Source organism: Pelodiscus sinensis, chromosome 21, assembly GCF_052426305.1.
Source record: "Pelodiscus sinensis isolate ZL-2025 chromosome 21, ASM5242630v1, whole genome shotgun sequence".
Classification (NCBI taxonomy): domain Eukaryota; kingdom Metazoa; phylum Chordata; order Testudines; family Trionychidae; genus Pelodiscus; species Pelodiscus sinensis.
In genome coordinates this window covers 3,851,046-3,872,063 of record NC_143072.1, presented here as the reverse complement: position 1 = coordinate 3,872,063, position 21,018 = coordinate 3,851,046, and the positions used below count along the sequence as shown (strand labels likewise).

Sequence of the window (21,018 nt, the reverse complement as noted above, 5' to 3'; positions counted from 1 at the left end):
CCTGTACCAATGCTCGGGATTCTTCCGTCCCAAGTGCAGGACTCTGCACTTGTCCTTGTCGAACATCATCAGATTTCTTTTGGCCCAATCCTCTAATCTGTCTAGGTCACTCTGGACCCTATCCCTGCCCTCCTGCGTATCTGCCTCTACATTCTAGGTACGCCAGAACAGTTAGCAAAACGGTCTCAGGAGACTGTCCTGGTTACTCCTATCTTGCAGCCCATGGAGATGAAGGAGGGCCACGCTTGCAGGCCACTCCCTAGCCTAGATTTCCCCTCAGTGCACTAGCGCTTTACAGCTCTGTAACTTGCCGCCCTCGGGGTGAGAGGGAGCCAGAAAGTTACAGTGCTGTAAGCCTCCTAACACACCCTCTCTGAATTTGTCCCAAGGCTAGGGAATTTTTTAGGGTTGAGAATTGACATGCTAAGTGGCTGGAAGACAGGGCTGTAGTAGGAAAAGCAGCTAGAAGGAAGCTAAACCTTCGTCCGGCTCCTCAGCATGTAATTATAAGAGCTTAGAGGCTCTGAGCCTCAACAAGAGTTTTGTACACATAGTCATGAAGCTGCTTTTCCATGTGTAACATATATTGCCTTCTACATCGCCTCTGGACTTGGTCCTCGAAAGGTGGCTGGATCCCAAGTAATGGGAACAAATTCCTTTTGAGGAGGCAACAAGAAAGTGATAAGATAATGATTTATCTTTGGTAAACTAGAAAAAGTTTAGCTGGAAAAATTTCCTTCCAAGACACCAGTCAGGGATGATTGACCAGGAGTGGGCAATCATTTTTGATGGAGGGCCACTCCCCAGGTTTTAGAAAGTGGTCGAGGGTTGCACTCTTCCATGGTATTAATGGAGGAGGCGCAGGGTCTGGGATGGAGGTTGGGCGGAGAAGGGAGCTTGGGGTAATGGATTAGGGTGCAGGAGGAAGAATGGGGTCTCGGAGGGAATTTGAGTGAAGGAGGTAGTTGTGACCTAGGGCAGGGAACTGGGGTGCAGGGTTTTGGGATGTGACCTAGGTAGGAGGAGATTGTGATCTCAAGCAGGAGATTGGGGTGCCAGATCTAAGAGGAGGTATGGGTGCATGTGGAGTAGCGGGGCAGGAGAGTGGGGCAGAGGGTTAGGGAAGGGAGGAGCTGAGGTGCCAGAGGCAGGCTCTTGCCAGGAGACTTATCAGCTTGCCTGCATAGCTAAAGGCTTAAAGAGCTTAAAATGGTTCTGCCTGCTCAGCCATGTGCTTGAGTGAGTGAGCTGGAGGGTTGTGCTTTGTGGCTGCTTGTTATTCAAACAGGCAGCTCCCATTGGCCAGTATCTGTCCAGAAACCAGCCAATGGGATTGTGCTGGGGGCAGGAGCAGTGTCTGAATCTTCCCCCCTCTCCTCTGGACTCAAAGAGAAAGCATCTTGCAGCCATGTTTCTGAGTGGTTTGCGGGGCTCGGGGGCAAGCAGGGGAGCCTGCCTGGAGCTCCCCATTGCCTCCGCAGGCCAGATCCAGTGGCTTGGTGGCCCAGATTTTGCCTAGGCCTGATCTAGATGGTGCTTGGTCCTGCCGTGAGGGCAGGGGACTGGACGTGATGACCTTTTACAGTCCCTTCCAGTTCTATGATTCTATGATAAGAGGCACATTAATGAATCCAGCCAACTAAACAACAGGTCCAGAAAAAAAAGCAATGATGAGTGAGATGGATACATATGAACAAAGAAGTCAAATAAGAATTAACTCCATGTTCTTTTACATTTTTTTCTATGAATCATACACAGAATTGCACCAAAAGACTATGTTAAAACAACAGGAGCTAGTGCTCTCTCTGGGAGTGGGGCCAGCAGCCAGTGCAAGTTGGGAGCTGCCATGCATCTGCAGAATCCACAGTGCAGGGCTTCCCGGGAGGGCAGAGTTTAACCGGTAGGAAAAACTGATTAGCATCAGCTTGAGAGTTTAACCAGTTAAACGCTTACATCCTTACTCTAAAGCTTAGGAGATGCCAGAGTTAAGGTTAATTGTGTAATACTTGCATGTATGCGATCATATAATTAAAAAGAAAAGCCTATGCATTTGCACAAGGAGGCCAAAATAAGGCTACATAGGTTTTTGTGTTACATATATACGGCCAAGCTTTTCAAAACTGATTAGTCAGTTTGAGTGCCTTGGTATTCGGGTACCTACATCTGAATGGCACCTTGCGGTAGATGTTTAGCATTTTCTGGAGGGAAATCAGTGTCATGTGGATACACACACACAATCAGATTTATATAAAAATTAACAATAGCTGGATTTAGATGGGAGGGGTATTTATTTCATCACATTCTACTACATATGGGGGAAAATACATTTACACTTTGCAGTTAAAAATAAGACTAGCTCTGGTCCAAGAAATGTATCCAGACAGTTATCTTGTTTATGTAAGCAAGACTGATTTGTGCAAGATTGCTCCTGAGAGTTTTACGTCAACAGACATGAAAGTTATTTTCTTTGTTCTCAGAGATAAAAGCCATTGCTCCCTTGTTGTGTAAAAGCTCTCAACAACAGTGGTAAAACATCAAGAAAAAGAAATTCAGTTGGTACCAACGTAAATATTAATAAGAAAACAAAACACATTGTGAGATTAACTGGAGTTGATTTTATGGCCCTGCTGACTTTCAAGATGGGGATCTGATTTTCATTCCACAGCTCAAGCAGCTCGATGGGCTTTACTGCAGCAGAGTAAAATTTGATGAACTCAATATCCCTCCCATCTTAATCCAGCTCTTATTCAACCCAATTAACCTAATGTAACATGAGCTTCTGGGTAGCAGAATGGTCGTGCAAAGCTTTCACATCCAGAGCCTCTCCTGTGATTTCGGGGGCTGTTAAACCCTCTCAGGTTGCTGCAATATTGTTAATTGTCACTTGAAACAAATACGCCCCATTTGTTTAGCTAAAGTCCTGGGTGTCATATTTGGGTCACGGTGGCCCATTGGAGATTATGCTAATGTGTATCCTCTGATTTCATAATCTACCCTGAACAGTGAACAATGCCTCATGGGTGTGCACAGCCCCCTCCCACGCCTCAGCCCCAGTCACCTCACTCACCATAGAATCTAAGGCAGAAACTAAACTGGTGATGATTTCATTTTTCTGAGGAAAAACGGTATTCCACTGGTCAGGTCTGGAGCTGTTGGGGGGTCCGTTGGAGGGCTTCCCAGTCAGTGCCATAGTCACCTGAAAAAAATAAAAGGCAAAACAAACGTATACAAATGTGTACGACAGCAGAGGCGGTTGCACCAGGGTTGACCCAGGGAGCTAAAAGTCCAACCAGCTCCAGATAGAGCTAAAGAGGCAGGAAGCAGCAGAGGGTTGTTCGACACAGAGGGAGACACATAACACATGCTGGTCAGTGGGTTACAGAAGCCCAGCACATGGCTACGTAATCCTGTCAGTCTTATTTTGCTGGGAAAATGTTACCTTCAATAAATAAAGACACTTGCTGCATACACGCCCCTTATTGGATTTCCAGTAGCACCTAGAGGCCTCCACCGAGATCAGGCGTTATACAGGTGATCAGACCGGACGATCACAAGGGTCCCTCTTGTCTTTATAATCAGTGAAATGGGCTAAGTGCTGAACCCAAAAGCAAGACAATTGCTGGCCAGAAAAGCTTACAGTCTAAATTGACAAGACAAGGCAAAAGGAAGCACTAATGGGAAAGGGACTTGCCCAAGGTCATGTAACAAATCTGTGGCATGCTTAGGACTAGAACCCAGGTCTTCTGAGTCCTAGGCCAATGCCATTGGGCCATGTCGAGGGAATATTGTCCGTGTATACCTCATTACTTGAAATTCCTGAAAATTACAGTGGTGTGTTTAATAGCTTTTTACTGTTATTAAAGGGACACAAGGAACCTCATGACAGAAAAAGCACAAGTGGGAAAGGAAATACCACACTGCCCAAATTAAGAACACGATGGAACTCGTTATTTGGGGTTGGGGTGAGAAGGGGAAAGGTGTAGAAGCAGCATATTAGCATTTGTGATCCAGATGCCCGACTGTGACTGAGAAAGGTTGATCTCCTCCAGTGGAAAGCGTTAGCAAGCAGTTCTGTTATCGTGAGATGCCGACTGTCAGATGAAACTGAATGAGTCAGTTAAACCAAGCAAAACTGGGTCGCCTTACTCCTTTGCTGAAGTACAATGTGTCAGGCAATCAAATCTGTACTCCCCACGAGTTCGTTCATCTGCTCAAAACCTGCTCGGTGTCTTTATTTTCCTTACCACCCTGGCCTAGATTTTACAAAAAAAAATTAAAACTCCCACCTTCCCTTTCATATGGTAAGAAACGGGGTCCAGGCACCAGGCATGTAAGCAAGCCAACTGAAAAGAGAAGCTGTTACAAAACCTGGGGCGCGAGAGGTCTATATGCAGAGTATTTTGCTTCCATCAAAGACAGAAAATCAAAATCACTACAGAATTTTGCAATCACAGTCCAACCCCCGGAGCCCACGTGGTGCACCCGGTAGGACACAGCATGCACCGCTCCCATCATGTCCTGCACTGTCTGCTCAATACGGCATCACGGGGCCAGGTTGGCTGCTCTGTCAAGCTCACCCTTGCTGCAGCGGTGCATGATGGATCTCAGGAAGGGAGATTATAGCTCCCTGGGTCTCTGCCCAGCTCACCATGGAGATTAGTGCAATCTAGGGGCTGCTCTAACCTTTGCCTACTAGCAAGTCTCCCATCTGAGCACATTATGCACCAGGCACTCCTCCCCGACTGTCTCCTCTTCCTACACCAGGCCTCTGGAGCTTCATCATGGAGTCCCAGAGAGGAGAATACAGCAGCTCTCGGCTCTCTTTGTGTGGCCTGGGTGCACAAGACAAGGGGAATAACGTGCAGAGGATCTATCTTCTTGCCACCCTCCCATACACAAAATGTAACAAGCAGCTCCACGACAGATGCTTGGATCCATTGAACCAAACATTCCTCGATCCACACGTGCAGCGCTACGGAACTGCATGACCGAAACATGCACAAAAGAGGACGAGGGACCGATCTCCTGGCTAGACTTGGCTTTTCGACGTGGTAACCCCTGCATTGATTTAGGGAGCCAGCTGCTGCCTCCCACATATCCTCCGAACTATATGAGTCACCGTTGCCACATTGAATTATGGAACGGAGAGAACCCTTCTGTGAATCATTAGGTTAATACACAGTTCCGAAAACCTCATCGGGGGAGGAAGGGAACGGGAGAGGGCGGAATAAAAATATAATGGCAAATACAACCAGGAAGCTGTTTGTATGTTAGCACCAAGAAGAGAGCATCAGGCTGCCCAGTGCGAACGAATCTTCCTGTAGGAATTGGGCTGCCATTTCGTTTCTCCTTCCCGCTGTTGCCTTTGTCATGTGACAAACTTTTCCTGAGGAGGGTCCTAGCAGTGGGTCTCTGTGACATTTGCTCCCAAACAAAGAAAGCTCTTATAGCGAGAGACTCTGCAGTGAAATAATTGCACACTGCCAGGCCAATTTCAGTATACAACAAGGTTCTTTCATGATTAGACAGGGGATAAAAGGAAATTACCATTATGCTTCAACATACAGCTGGAACGTGCAAAAAGAAAGGGATTTTTTTTTTTAAGTGCCACCTTAAAAGAGTCAACTCCTTAAAAAATTGTGACAAGATTTGATTTGAATAGAATTCTATTCAGTTCTTCCTCCAAGAAAGCTCCGTGACAGCATGAGCAAAATGCAAAGCAGAGGTGTAGTCGGAGGGGTGAGCAGACCAGAACTCTTCCTCCGGTTGCAGCGGGGGAAAGGAACATGGTGCCGGTTCTACTTACCCACGGGGTCGCAGGCTTAATTTTACAGCAGCAGCTCGGGCGGGTTATTTTGGTCCCATTCGCTAATGTGATGGCACAGGGATTGGGGGCTATTCCCTAAGGTCCCTATCGGGTGCAGATTCTTCAAAGGAGGTCAGCTTCTATGTAGGCCCCACTGAAAGCGGCTGGATTTCCAGCACCCCTGGGGCTTAGAACGCCCGACACCCTGTCCTGAGCCGGGCCCTCTGGAAAATCGGACCCTTTTACGGGTCTCTAAAAGGGGAGCAAAATCGATGGTGGAATCTGGCACAGACTGTGGCAGTCAATGTGTCTTGAGCTGCAAAGAGGGGCTAAGACAAAGGAAAGTCCTTTCTTCATCAGACCCAGCAGCAGCGTCCCCCTTCCAATCCGACAAAGGTAGCTCTCGAAGCAGATGAGAACAGAACCAAAATCCCTCTCCACGAAAGATACCTGGCATGCCAGAATAATGCTGTTGCTCCAGACAGCCTCTCAACCCACTGCTTTGCCAACATTCATCAGCGTGGCCGCACACCACGGCTGGGTGGATGCATGACCCCTGTATTTCTACCTAACAGATGCAGATGCTGAAGAACAGTAACCTGCCCGAGGGTTCAGTGGCAGAGATGGGCCCAGACCCCTGAATTCCTGTCTGCTGGTCACACGCTAGCTACTAGGGAACGCTTCCTACCCAGAAACTCCAGTTCCATCAATGCCGCGTTAAATACACAAAACCATGAACAAAGGAGAACAGCCACCACCTCCAGTAAAACCAGCCCTGAAAGTCAGGGGCAGCAGTACCCAGACCTCTCGTTTTAACCTCCCTCTTTCAACTGCACCAGAGGTGAGTTGCAATGAGGTTTTTCTCCAGAGAGGAGGGATTTTTTTTTTAATAAATTACTTTAAAAGCCCTTTTGTACCACTACAAACTTGTGATTAAAATCCACATGAAATTGTCCTCAAGTCGCGAGCCCAAGAAGCCATTTCAACAGAACAGTCGCTTGACCCCAGTCTACGTAGCTGCAACATCGCCTCCCCTCCCCCTAACTATCCTCTCTCGTTTGCTAGACAAACGTCAACTCCCACCTCCCTAGCGCAGGATGCGGGCCTCCGTCACCCACCCATAAGCTCCATGCAGGCCTTCATGCTCCCGTGCTGCCCTGCCTGCTCCCCGAAAGCACCCAAAGGCCACGTCGCGAATGTGCTCTGAGTCTGACACATTCCTTGCCAAGGAGGCTATAAAAACATGCCAGCAGGTAGGCCGCTGCCTGCCACACTGACCAGTATCACCTCGTGCATTATTTCCTTGAACTCCTCCAGTTCGTGTCTCTTGTTTTGGGCTTAGACCATGAGCTCTTGGGGGCCGGGCTGGCTTTTCGCTCTGTGTTTGTACAGCATACAGCTCCCCGAGCTTCTGGTCCATGACTGGGGCTTCCTAGGCTCTATGATAACACACGGATAAGTTCTTGGAGGCAGTATGCACAGGGTAAAAGAGAGATGCAGCAATCTCCATATGACCTATATGGAGGGTTGTATCATAATCTAGTCATACAAACCTGAATATCCTTGCCCCACCCTCTGCTACATCCCTTCTTCAAGGCTCCACCTCCTTCTTCAAGGCCCCGCCCACTCACTCCATCCCCCTTCCCTCTGCTGCTCGCTCTCCCCCATCCTCACTCACTCCCACCAAGCTGGGGCAGGGATTAGGGCGCAGGGTGCAAGCCTGGGAGGGAACTTGGGTTCAGGAGGGGCGCAGGGCTGGAGGCAGAGGATTGAACATGCGAGGAGCTGGCTCTGGAAGGGAGTTTAGGGCTGGGGCAGAGGGCTGGGATGCAGGAGGGGGTATGGGCTCTGTGCCTGCCCTGGCCACCCCACTCCCAGAAGCAGCCAGCACATCCCAGCAATCCCGGGGGTGGGGGGAGCAGGTGCCACTGCACTCGACCCTTGCCTGAAGGCCGCGCCCCCACAACTCCCATTGGCTGCTTCCAGGAACGGCATGGAGGAGGGAGGACAGGATAGGCGGGAGCAAGACTGCAACATCCATGCACAACTGGGAAAGGGGAGCTAAGGATCCGGTTAATCATTCACCCCACAGTGTCTCAGGAAGGTCTTGGACACAAGAAGGGTGGTTTCACCGATTTGGGGAACAGATGCTCGCTGCTGTGCTTTCACCCCACCCCAGATCCAACCCAATGAGACCTTATTTGGGGGTTGGAAAAATTAGTTCTTTTCAGGAGTCTCCTGTTTGGCATGTGGTTAAACCCTTCTGGGATAATAGCCTACAAGCAGAAGTCTCTCTCCGTGTCTGTCTCTGACTCGCTCTCGTCATTGTGGCACAACCAAATGCAGGGGGTACCAGAACTCACCAGAGACCTACTCTTATAGCCCATATATGTAAGCCCAAGAGTGGATATTGTTGGGTATTTTCCAGAAACAAACTTCCCAACCTTCTGAGGTTGGCCCACTACTAGGGTGTGTCTAGACTACAGGGTTTTGTCGACAAAAGTTCACTTTTGTCGACAAAACTATACCTGCGTCCACACTGCCTTTGAATTATGTCGACATAACGTCGACAAAACTCAGAAGTTTTGTTGACGTATGTAAACCTCATTCTACGAGGAATAACGCCTTTTATCGACAGAGTGCTGTCGATAGACGGCATTATTGCATCTACACTGTCCTTTGCGTCCACACTGTTATGTCGACAAAGCGGCTTGCTTTGTCGACAGAACTGGATGTAGTCTAGATGCTCTTTGTCGACAGAAGCTTTGTCGACAGTATCTGTCGACAAAACTTCTGTCGACAAAACCCTGTAGTCTAGACATACCCCTAGTGTAAGGTTCAAGAACAGCCAAGCTCATAAGACCATGAAGATGCAGCTTCTCCTCCATCCTGCGTGCATCATGCCAGTCTCCAGATCTTTTGCACCCCGATGTTAGAGAGAGAAAAGGAATCATGAACCCACAGTAGATCAGTACAAAGGTTCAAAGGGCAGAGCTGGGGCCAGGAAGGAAGAAAAGGAAAGTAACAGAAAGAAAAGGAAGGAGCGCGAGAGTCATGAAGAGGCCAGGGAACTGGACAGGTCTGGAACTCTGAGCCACATACGAATACAAAATGCAAGCGCGTTTTGAACAGCTGCTTGGCAGTAATTCCGTAACACATCACAAGAGCAAAATACCACCTGCAGTTTGAGCTCCACAATTCCGTCATCCATTCCGTCCTGAAGATGCAATTCTACTAGGAGCGCTAAGAGGGGAAACGGGAGACGAAAGGGACTAAAATTCAGGCGCGAAAAACTGGAGGGTTTTCTCCCTGTGACTAAACCCCCAAGCTTAAGTCACAACCATAAATCTATATTTGCCCTCAGTATAGTTTGCTTGCCTGGTTTTACATGTTCTTCCATCTCACACCCTCCTCTACTCCCCTTCAGCCCCGGGAGCACTTCTGAACCCACCTGGTCCCAGCACAGTTTTCAAAAGTAAGTGCAGCTCTCGGGGAAGAACTACTGAAACCTTCAGTGCTGGGAGTGGCTGGGATATGCTTCGATTGCCACTGGGCTGCCATGCCTTCCCCCCTTCCTTCAGTGGCTCAAAAGTTTAAAATTTTAAAGCCATTAATTCTCCCCAAAGGGGCATTGTGAAAGTAGCATCGTGTACCTTTTCTTTTTGCTTTGTTAAGTCTCTGCTTTGCATCCTGGCCAATTCTAATCATTTCAGTATTGAACAATATAATAAAAAAGACTCTTGGGCTACGTCTCCACTGCCAGTTTTTGTGGGAGAAAATATGCTAATAAGAGACTCATTTGCATGACTCGTGATCTCATTTGCATATTTTCTGCTGATCCATTTTTGCACTAGGGGTTTTTGAGCAAAAACAAGCAGTGTGGATGTTTTCTTTTGGCACAAAACCCACTTTTTTCGCAAGATTGGAAAAAGGCAAAAACCCCTAGTGCAAAAACCGATCGGAAGAAAATTTGCAAATGAGATTGTGACATGCAAATGAGTCCCTTATTAGCATATTTTCTGACACAAAAACTGGCAGTGTAGACGTAGCTTTGGTGATTACAGGCCTATTATGAGCACCTTTCTGCTACAGGCTGAACCTCCCAAATCCAGAACTTTCTTACAGAAAGAGCGGCCAAAATAGATCACAAGGTGCTTTTTGAAAATGAGAGGGATGAAAAGAAAATCTGTCCTTTCCCCCAACACTTTTCAGTCTAGTGTATTTGTGCTGTAAGCTCTGCAGCGAGTGATCGCAGCTGGGGTCTTTAAGTGTCACTGCCACACAAATCACACTAATACAGGCAGGATTTTCACTGCTGCCCCGGGAATCGGAGGTAAAACACTTGTAGCGGCAAAGACCCGCCCTGGTAGCACAGAAACTTTCGGCCTTTGCTCAGCCGGCATCAGTTTTTCTGTCAAACAAGTGATTTCCATTAGCTATTTTCCTCTGCTCTGGAAAGCTGTCGCTTAGAACAGGAGAGCGAGCCTGTCACGATGGTACAACGACCGGCTGATTTATGAAAACGCTGCTTAAAGGCATGGACGGATCAATTACAGTTGACACTCCCCATTGCTCCCCTGTTGCACCCCTGGCCCAGTCTCGTTCGCTGGCCTATTTACCATACGTGCATCTGCGCCGCTCTCACGCCTCGGCGTTGCTGCATATGCCGGGTCATCTCCCTGGGCGTCTTTCCTCTCCCCCCCCATGCTTCTGCCTGGGCACAGGGAGCTGCCTCCAGTGCTCCTGGAGTCTGTCCACCTGCCTGACTCGCTGGAAACCTTCCCCTTTTCCCTCCATGCACCTCCCTGACACAGAGCCAGACGCCGCCTCAGCCCTGCGCACCCCCAAGAGCCTCCATTCCGTCTCTCCCAGCCATGCCCTGCGAACCCCAGAGCTGGCTGCAACGAGCGCTAGATGCCGAGGGCGGCACCTTTCCATAGTGTCGTTTGTGCCAAAGCCTCACGGTCCTTTGCAAGCTACAGCCCCCCGTGCACCCGAGGAAAGGGGCTCCAGCCCACGACAGCATCCTCCCAAATAAACGTGCCAGTATCCAAGGTGCTCCCGTGTTGATTTGGCTTGAATCCCTCAGTAGCAGCATGGCCGTATCGCATGAGCGGTCCTGTCCACAGGGCACAGCGGGGTGGCTCCGCTTTGCTGCGGTGGGCTCGGGGGAGCACAGCAGAGCGGGCTGGGAGATGGCGGAGGAGCCAGTTGCTGGGTCACTCCACTTCCTGTGGCTCCTGCTACCATGGTGACCCTGCTGCTGCCCCGTGCCAGGCCCCCCGCCCCAGGAAACTTCTAGATCGGGGTGGGGGGGCTTCACAAAAGGGATGCAAAGGGGCGGGCAGAGGTGGAGCATGAGTGGGACTTTGGGGGGGGGGGGCTTGGAGCCGGAAGAGCTGGGGCAGGCAGTGGGGCCTGGGGTGGGAGGGAGGGTTGCCTCACCAGCATCCCCGTAGGGACAGCCCTGGGTAAAGTGAGGCTCAGATGCAAAGCAAAGCACCCTGTCTTCCCAGTGTCCTCCCCAGCCCCAGCTGACCCCCTCAATGAGCGAAATGGAGTCAACCCCAGCCCTCCAAGGGGGTGTCTCCTACCAGATGGCTGTGCTCAGTGGTGCCGGAGCAAAGGACCACGGTGCTTGGGCTCAAACGGTGGCACAGAAAAGCCAAGTGCAACATGTTATCTCCCAAACCCAACGAAACTTCAGGGAACCCGCAGGCTTCCTCAGTTGGCTCCCCCAGCAAGAGTCCGAGGCCGGCATATCCCTGCCCAGCCCCCTCCCCAGAGCCCCCTCCCCACCGGCGACGGTGCTGAACGCCGGCAATGGAGGAAGCGTGCGTTCAGCTCCGGCCCTTCACCAAATCTTTCAGAACGGCAGCGAGATGCTCCCAGGCTTCCATTTTGCACGTAAAGGGTGGCAAATTAGACAGTAATGATTCTGAGCCATTCAAACCGGATTGTAAATCATGCGCTTGAAGCTGCAAAGCAGATAAAAGGGGGGCAGGAGAATTTCTAATGAAGCAAGATTAGAAAACCAGCTGAGCCTCCGCGCGCCCGCCTGAAGAATAAGAATGAAGCTAGCTGTACTTAACTCGATTTGCTACCCAGACAATAACCACAGAAGGCAGGAACTCAGGGGGAGCCAAGAGCAGAAACCTGTTTTCCTGGAACCAATCTCATCCTGAAAGGGGAACCAAAAAGACAGACCAAAAGAGGCAAATTATTTGGGGGGTTGGGCTGGGAGGGCTAGACACCCTGGGAGAGGACCCACAAGGAAGGTGTTTAGTGGCTTCAGGCCAGCCCTTAGTGGGCAGCAATCTACATTATTCTTAGAGCCCTGAAAATCCGCGGATATAGGGTGTCCCCGCTATAAATTGCCCCGGTATACATCCATTCCACACTACAGTCGTTGACGCTTGTAGGAGCGGATACATTATAAGTCCTCCCATTCCCCGCTCTTAAGTCGCATGCACACGCGCACACACACACACACACACACACACACACACAAATTTGCACAAATGGAAGTCAGGCACAGGAAAAAAATTCCCTGCTTTAAGTGTTTTTTGCTATAAGTCCAAGTTTTTTGGAATGTATCTTGGACTTACAGCGAGGGGGGGCCTGTATTTGCTTTATATACATGGCTATCTGCAGATGTGGATATCCACGGCTCATTTCTGCAGATAAAATATTTTGCACCTTGCAGGGCTCTAATTAGCCTGTCTCCACATGATCCTCTCCGCAAGCAGTGACCATGTCTGAGCCAGCAGGAAGACAAAGACCTGCCTTTCACCCCCGAATGTAGCTGCTGCAGCGAAGCAGTGGCTGCACAATGATACCGACAGCACAGTTGTTTTGGAGCAGGTGAGCAAGGCCTTTGCAATGAAGCGCAAGGAAAAGGGAAGCTAGAAGGCAGCACCAACCCCATCTCCTTCGCTAGGAAGCTCTCCTCACGGATGGGAGCGAGTGTGTGTGTGTGGGGGGGGGCTCAGATTCGGAGTCATGCTTTGGCCTTTTCCCACCACCGGTAAGGCAGGCGCTGGGCACTGCTATGTCCCTGGGCCACCAGTAGTGACCATCAACTCCATCAACTCTGCACTCCCTCCCCAGGAGCCCAAAGGGGAGACATGAAACGCTGGTGGAACTATGCTCCAGCCAGGGCACTCAAGACACCTCAGCCGCACGGCGCCCCTGCCTGGCCTGCGGGTACCATGAAAGCAAGTTAGCCTGCACCTGCACTGGCTTGTAGCCTTAGAACAGGCTGTCACCTTCCCATCCTTGCAGGGGCACAGAGATTAATTTAGACCTTAGGGGCTGGGTGTGATTCTCGGGTGCTGAAACGAGAGCGCACCCGACCCGCCTGCGTCTCACGCTGTGAAGACAGCACCGGCCCAAGCCTGCAGCCAGCTTTGCATTTCAGATCTAGCCATAAGAGCGAGCTCATGTGGGCTGGTGAGAAGGGGCAACCTCTAGGGGAGAGAGCTACACCAACATCGGCATCTGGCAGGCTAGGCGGGGAAGGCATGGCGCCGCCCACACCCCGCTGCCAGACCGCCTGCTGCAGATGGTCTGGGGGCAGAGTGTTGCATGCCCCCGCCAGCGCCCCCCCTCCCTGCGCTCTGGGGCCAGGGAGACTTGAGTCATGCAGCCTCCTCCCTCCCCAGTGCTTGGGGCTGGGGAGCACGCACTCGCCCCTTCCGACTTTTCCCGTTCCCATGGGGATCGGTGGTATGTGCAATCGGCGCTGCCCCACCTCCTTCCCTCCCTGTGTTGGCGGGCGGGGCTGTAGGCGGTGCTGTGGACTTGCCTCCCCCAGCTCCAGCTGCCCCGACCGCCCACATATGCCAAAGGGAGAGGACCAGCTGGAAGACGATTGTAGGGGACACTCAGGGTCAGGGCACTGATGCTGGACAGAAGACGGAAGAAGGGGCTGTAGTTTAGGAAAGGAGCCATCAGCTGTTTAAGCAAGGCCTAGAAACAGAAGGACAAAAACCGTGGTCCAGGTTGTCCTCTCATTGACACCAGTTTAAATTCGAAGCACACTCTCTCCAGACAAGGCGTGGACCTTGGATTTGCACGCACAAAGCCACCCCCAGGAGCAGAGTCTGGCTCTGGAAGGAGGGTTACTGACCCCTGGGATTCTTGGGCGACTCAAGCGCAAATACAAATTCATACTCCAGGGGGGAGGAGGGCGACTTGGTCACTGAAGCGCCCACCTAAGCAGGAAGCATGCGTGCGCCCTCGGCCCTGCAGGGACTGGCTGTTACTTGTGCATGAAGTAAGTTAATGAGGGGGGAAGCAAGTCTTTATTAGATAAAAGATAATGACTGCCTTTCACGAATTACATCTGCATTCTGTTGTGGAGACCTCCATGCCAGCTCTTCCCAGAAGTGGCTTGTTAATGCACACACAGGAGCTCTCCCACACGCTGCAAAGAGGCATCCAGGAAATCTTTCCCCCTTTCCAAGGCTGTTTGCCAGTGCTGCAGACACAGGGTAGATAAAAGCCCCCAGACTTGGATCCTTTGTCTGAAGCGAGCTGGAGCAACGGCAAATCGAGTCCACCGGGTAGCTGGGATCATGCCCACGCCAGCACAAGCGGCTGCTGTACAGATCGGGGGGAAGCCTCAATTATTTTCATTCCCTCGCTACACAGCCCTTAACGATTAGTTTATTCTCAGTGCTGATCTCGCCGGGTGGTGACAACGCTATTAGACCCTGCCCCTGTCTTGGGAGGGGGCTCTCCCTATGCTCTGCTTCTCAAGAAGGCTACAGTGCAATATAAAGCTTCTCTTTCTCTCCAGAGCCAGACGTTTGTTCTGGTTGCCTGGAAAAGGCACATTAAACACTGTCTTGGAATCACTTTCTCCTGTAGCAAAGGATTGTCTTCGGGTTTTACAAGAACAGCTGCACCCGCCTGGAAATTGGACCAGAACATGAATGACCCCATGTGAAAGGTCACAAAGGATTTCCAGGCAGAGGGAGCGAGAAGAAACTCTCGCGCTCTGTGAACAGCTTGGCGCAGGGACAGTGCCTTTCTGACATGAAGCACACAAGAAAGAGCTTCCTCCTTCGCTTGGGAAGGCAGAGCAATAAACGGGGCCGCTCCAGCATCTCCGCTGAGCTATGCCACGCCTGACCCAGAAAAATCCTCTTAAAACCATCTGACATTTCTTAACAGTGCAGCGTGCTCAGTGTAAGCCACTGCCCGGGGTCTGGTTTTCCCCAGGAGGCACTGGGAAAAGAGCTTATTAGCTCCATGACTTTGTAAAATAACACAGGAATTTACACACACACACACACACACACACACACACACACACACACACACACACACACACACACACACACACACACACACACACACACACACACACACACACACACACACACACACACACACACACACACACACCCCTGCACCAGTGACCCAGGCTAGCAAAGCACACAAGCCTGAATTTTGGCTCAGGACCAAACACTATCAGTCTGGGACCAGAGGTTACGAGTGACTTTACTGAAGTCTGCTGTTTCCCAAAACACGTCAACACAGGCCCCAGGACTGCAAGATCAAACCATTTTCACCAGGGCAGCCAGCATTAAGGATGAAAACGAAAGCGGTTTGTTTCCATCTCTGGTGACATCAGCTCTTCTGTGCACTCTTGTTTTTGACAAGGAGGGAAAGTTTGCAGAGGTCCCAGCAAACAATGTTTCACCGCCATCTACCTTAATTGAAGGGGCTACAAGGCTGAGGGAACATTGTACTCTGGCCACAACACTATTTCATGCCCTTAAGGTACAACTGTTGGGCTCCTGGTAACTTGGTGCCACTTGGGCAAAGTTCAGATGCACCTGAAAAAAAAATCAAGTCTGTAGCTCAAGCTAGGTAGCAGCTCAACCGGGAAGATACTACTTTACGGCAAGATCATAACAGGGCTAAATACTGACCCCAAATGCTTCGCCTCTCAGTCCCGACTGTATTCACTGCACCATGTGACCCGGCTGTATTCACTGCACCATGTGACATAACGTCGACAGAACTCAGCAGTTTTGTCGACGCTGGTAAACCTCATTTTATGAGGAATAACGCCTTCTGTCGACAGAGTTCTGTTGACAGAAGGCGTTATTGCATCTACACCGTCCTTTGTGTCTACACTGCCATGTCGACAAAGCAGCTTGCTTTGTCGACAGAATTGGCTGTAGTCTAGATGCTCTTTGTCGACAAAAGCCTGTAGTCTAGATGTACCCACACTGATTGCACAGTGCAATGGAAGAGGAGGATGGAGATTTATTTGCATTGCTTTAGCTCCTTGGAGGCCCAGCAGTGGACCAGAACCCCACATGGTGTTACGCACTGTACACACACAAAACAAGAAGATGGTTGCTAGAGGTCGAACCTCTCTAGTCTGGCACCTTCAGGACCTGACCAGTACCGAACCAGAGAAATGGCTGAACCCCGGAAGGTCAGTATTGTCTAGCAGCATTACCAACACTTCCTCTGCTTCCTGGGCTTTTAGAAGGTAAATCAGAGCTAAATAACAGCACAGAGCACTGAGAGCCAGGGCCGGTGGCTGTAAACAAACTTTGTGGGACCGTGGGAAACGTGGCCACGCCTGTGATAAGCGGACATCCAGCTCACTAAAATCATGCCGGACCACAGATGTTGCTGGACCAGAGAGCCCGGACTAGAGAGGTATAACCTGCAGCTTCTACTGTCAGTGCAAGTCAAAAGACAAAAGGGGGATCCAGACAAGTAGATGCAGAGAGAAGCACAAGAAAACAATGATACAGCACTGGTAACATGATGGGGCCAAGCTCCCCACAGACAAAGGCTGCTGCTACCCTGCAAGGGGAGCTGGGTTGTAGACTGGCTTCCACTGGTTCCCACGCCTGTCATCCTGCGCTGTGAGGCAGCAGTGCAGGGGGGCAGGGGACTCCCCAGGAGTGGGGCCAAGAGCACACTGGCTGCCAGCCCCGCCCCCACGGACTATTCAATTACATGATAGCTAACATCCCTACCTTTTACTTGACTAGTTACTTACTGGGAAATGAGATATAACTTAACAAGATCGGGGGGGTAGCCGTGTCAGTCTGTAGCTGAATTTAAAAAAAACCCACAAAGAATAGTCCTGCAGCACCTCAGAGACTTAACAAAACTTGTAGATGGTATCTTGAGCTTTCGTGGGCACAGCCCATTTCTTCAGATGAAGTGGGTTGTACCCACAAAAGCTCATGATACCATCTACATTTTGTGTTAAGTCTCGGAGGTGCTGCAGGACTATTTGTTGTTTTTTAAAAATTTAAGTAAGATCATAATAGGACCCAATAATGCAACCAGACTGCCAATACTGAAGAAAAATATTGTATATCCATGAAGATTTTAATCGTGAATGGTCACGTATAGGGCTGGCAGTAGATTTAGAAAGAAAAACAAAAAAACTTTCTGGCAGGCAATAGGCAAATCAAATTAAGACTTACAGCTTGAAGTTATTTGTCTAATCAAAGGGAAACTAATCTGTGGAGAAACTGGGGTAAACTATTCTTACACTAGTTCAGGCTGGCTCCAAGGAAACACAGCATTTGCAAGGCAAGAATTTATAACTAAATATCCCAAGGCTGTTTAACTCCTCCCCCTTTCCTCAGGTATTGCCAAGTCTGCTGCCCTTGCAAGAATATGATGCATGTTTGCCATAAAAACAAAATTAAAAACACGCTGATTAACCAGTTACCTCCCCAGACGTGCTTTGATGTGAAAAATGTGCTCTCCCTGACATCTCTAGGACTTCTGAGCGCCACCTTCCCCTTTGCATTTCTGTTAGATTCATTTCTTCCACTATTTGATCTGAGGAAGTGGGTCTGGCCCACGAAAGCTCATCATCTAATAAACCGTCTTGTTAGTCTTTAAAGTGCTACATTGTCCTGCATTTTGTTAGATTCAGAACACTCCGTCACCTCCCCCTGCTTTATGAAAATTGGCTTGTGAATATCAAGATGCATAACTCGAAGATGCTTTAGACAAAATACTTCATGTAACATATAACCTGCTGCATCTGTGTGTCTTCTGTTTGTGCGCAGGGGCGGCCCGTCCATATATGCGAACTAGGCGGTCGCCTAGGGCGCCAAGCTAAATGGGACGCCAAATGGTGGCGCAATATCACTGAGGGGTTTGGAGGTGGGGGCACCGATTACATGGTTCGCCTAGGGCGCCAGTTGCTGGCAGCTCGTCTAGGGCCGACCCTGCTTGTGCGTGTATTATTCTTGTATGTGAAGTCAGAAGCATGTTTATAATTCTAAATGTGCCATTGCTGATGCTCTAGAAAGTCCATGATCAAGTCAATGACCTGTGAATAGTCTTGTTTATCCTATGAGCCCGAACTGTGGTTGGTCCTAGAGCAGGGGTGCCCAAACTTTTTTCAAAGAGGGCCAGATTTGATGAAGTGAACAAACGTGAGGGCCGACCATTTTGCCCGACATTCTTTGAACCATTAAAATTAAATGCAAATTAACTATTTTATGCAAAGTTTATTGCAAACGGCATACTTTTCATTTCGTCACATGGATGACAAATCTAAACAGGTGTTAAATCACTCTGCCTTTCATATCTGAAGGCCAGATGAAAAAAAATCCAGGAAGCTGAAAAAAAAAATCCAGGAAGCTGAAATGTATGTCAGGAACATTGTAAAGTACATTACATATTATTAGTAATAAAGGTTGTCTGTCAGCTTTTAAGTTCAAAAAATATGAACAGGAACATAACACCAAGTATACATGTTGTGTCCAAATATATTTATAACTGATTTAGACCAACTGACATTAACTGAGATTTTACAATGGATTCATCTCAATACATATGGCTTCGTTGGGGGCCATAAAAGATAGATATTGCCAAATTACCTGTGGGCCCGTATTAAACTGGAACACGGGCCGCAATTGGCCCGCGGGCCAGACTTTGGACATGCCTGTCCTGGAGAGACATGAGGCCAGATGCTAAAACCCATTTTGGACCAGAGGTGAGAAAAGTTTTAATTGAGCACAAAGAATTCCAGCCTTGGGCAAAAGGAATGTAAGAGGGAGGAAAACAAACAATAGGTGCAAGATGCCAGAAGATCCTCCGCCCACCCCCTCTCTTACCACCTAAGAGTCACCCTGGAAAAATCTAAGACTGAAGAGGGGAAAGGATTGGGCCCAAGCTAGGAGGCTGCATAGTTTATGAAAGAGATGATTAGAGCAACTGTTTAGGGTAAGAATTCGCATGTAACAAGTTCTTAGTGGATTAGGATTACCTGGTGTGTTTCGTTTATTTTAATTTAGTAATTTATTTTCATCTGACTGTTTTCACTTGCGATCATCTGAATCCTACTTTTTGTATTGAATATTAAAAACCCTTTGGTTATTATCAAGCCCAGCGTAAATAACTGTTACCTGGGGAGAGAGGGAACGACCACTGTGCATATGTCTCTGTCATATGGCAAAGGGGGTGGACAGCCTTATGATCTTTCTCTGTGCAAATCTTTTATACAAGATAAAACAGATTTGTTTGGGGTTTTGGTCCCTTCTGGGGGTTGATATCCCGGAGCAGTAATGGTTCAGTGTCTGTGCTGCTCTGCAGGGGGGCGGTAACCCCAACTCTGCACCTTGTCTAGCGGAGACCAGAGCTTCTGTCCCAGCAGGACAGGGTGGTGGGGAGTCCCAGAGGGCAGGAGGATGGGCATCAGTGGCATGATCAGCACCCGGGGGACAACTCCAAGGGGATTTGTGATCCAATCTGCTGTGGTTGTCCTTCGTTTCCATCGCGGAGGCAGCTAGGAGACCTGCCTGGGGATCGGAGCACACTACACTTGGGTCTGCACGCACCTGCGAAAGAAAGACAGTCGGGCACAGTTCTACAGAGGTATTTTGGCTCCTTACAGCCATTCACTTGGGAGTCTAAATTAGTCTGAAAGGCTGGGCCTTAGCTCTTTGAAGCAGGGCCAAATCAATGGGTGTATCCATCCTACACATTAGGCTGTAGATGCCTAATCTGTACACTGCTTCTGGAGGACAGTGGCTACCTAAAATACACATTGTAAGAGCCCCAGGCAACTTACTGACCCCTACATCCTACACCCGCCCCCCTTTATTACTGCCCCCTCCTCTATTCCAGCAGCTAGGGTTTCCAGGTGTCCGGTTTTCGCACAAACAGTTCAGTGTTTTGGCCTTCCGGACAGTAAAGAAAAAAGAAGACAAGAGAATACCAGACATGTAAAATGTCCGCTATTTTCTGTTTTCCTCAGACAGATGGCCGGCGTTGTCTGCAAGAGTAGGGGGAATTTGAAGGCGCACCGACCATTTTTTTTTTTTTTGGCTTAACAAGTTTGGTGTCTCTCCTTTTTTGTGTGTGTTCAACCAATTTTTCCCTGCCTGTTTGGGATTTGTTGTGAAGGTATCTGGCAATCCTACCAGTAGCCCAAGAAAGCAAGCTGGTGAAAAGTCTCCTCATCCACATAAATGGTCTAATGCTCTCTCCCCAACAGTTGAGTGCTGCTTTATGGGTCATGCTTTAGCTATTCTGAATGATCTGTCTCTGCTGTTATGCAATACAACTGCCTCGTATAAAACCCCTCCGCGTCCATTAAGAATTATTTGCATCTCTTCTCTTTATGAACTGAGAGGAGTTCCCAAAATCCCTAGTGGCCTGCACATGTAGTTGCATAGAGTTCACCACAAGTGTGACTACCTGTTCTGCGCGTGCGCGCACACACACACACACACACGCAGCCACGCACACACACACTCTCTCTCTCTCTCAAAACACCCATCCTTCCAGACAGCTTTTCCCTCCTGGATCAGCAGTGATTTGCAAGTGTTTGAAAGCACTAACAGCTTAGGAGAGTTTTCCAGAGAAAGGTTACGTGACAGCCACATTCTTGCCAAAAGTATTTCCCTAGATCTCTCGTCAGCTATGATTCTCTTGTCGTTTTGGCCTTGTGACTTCTAGGCAATAAATGAGGCTTCCCATAACAATCTACTACCAGCATAGGGGGCCATTACTCCATAGACCTCACGGCACTGGAATGGGGGTATTTCTTCCATAACTCTGCCAGGCCTGGTTGTGCCACGTTAGATATTCTGGCCAGCAGCGGCCTAACCCACAGGAAGTCTCCAGCTTTTGCATAAAACTCATCAGTTGGTCCAAAAAGCACCATGCACAAGAACCCCTGGGCTGCTTGGGGCTCA

General features: G+C 49.4%; 1 protein-coding gene across 4 annotated transcripts in view; it reads right to left on the bottom strand.

Moving 5' to 3' along the window:
* GTF2IRD1 (GTF2I repeat domain containing 1) overlaps positions 1-21,018 on the bottom strand; it is a 205,201-nt gene that overhangs the window by 124,993 nt on the left and 59,190 nt on the right. For all 4 annotated transcript variants that reach the window (XM_075904296.2, XM_075904297.2, XM_075904298.2 and 1 more), the window contains exon 2: positions 3,068-3,196. In XM_075904296.2, the coding sequence (XP_075760411.2) occupies positions 3,068-3,190 (123 nt within the window). In that variant the 5' untranslated portion in view covers positions 3,191-3,196. The remainder of the gene's footprint in view (positions 1-3,067; positions 3,197-21,018) is intronic.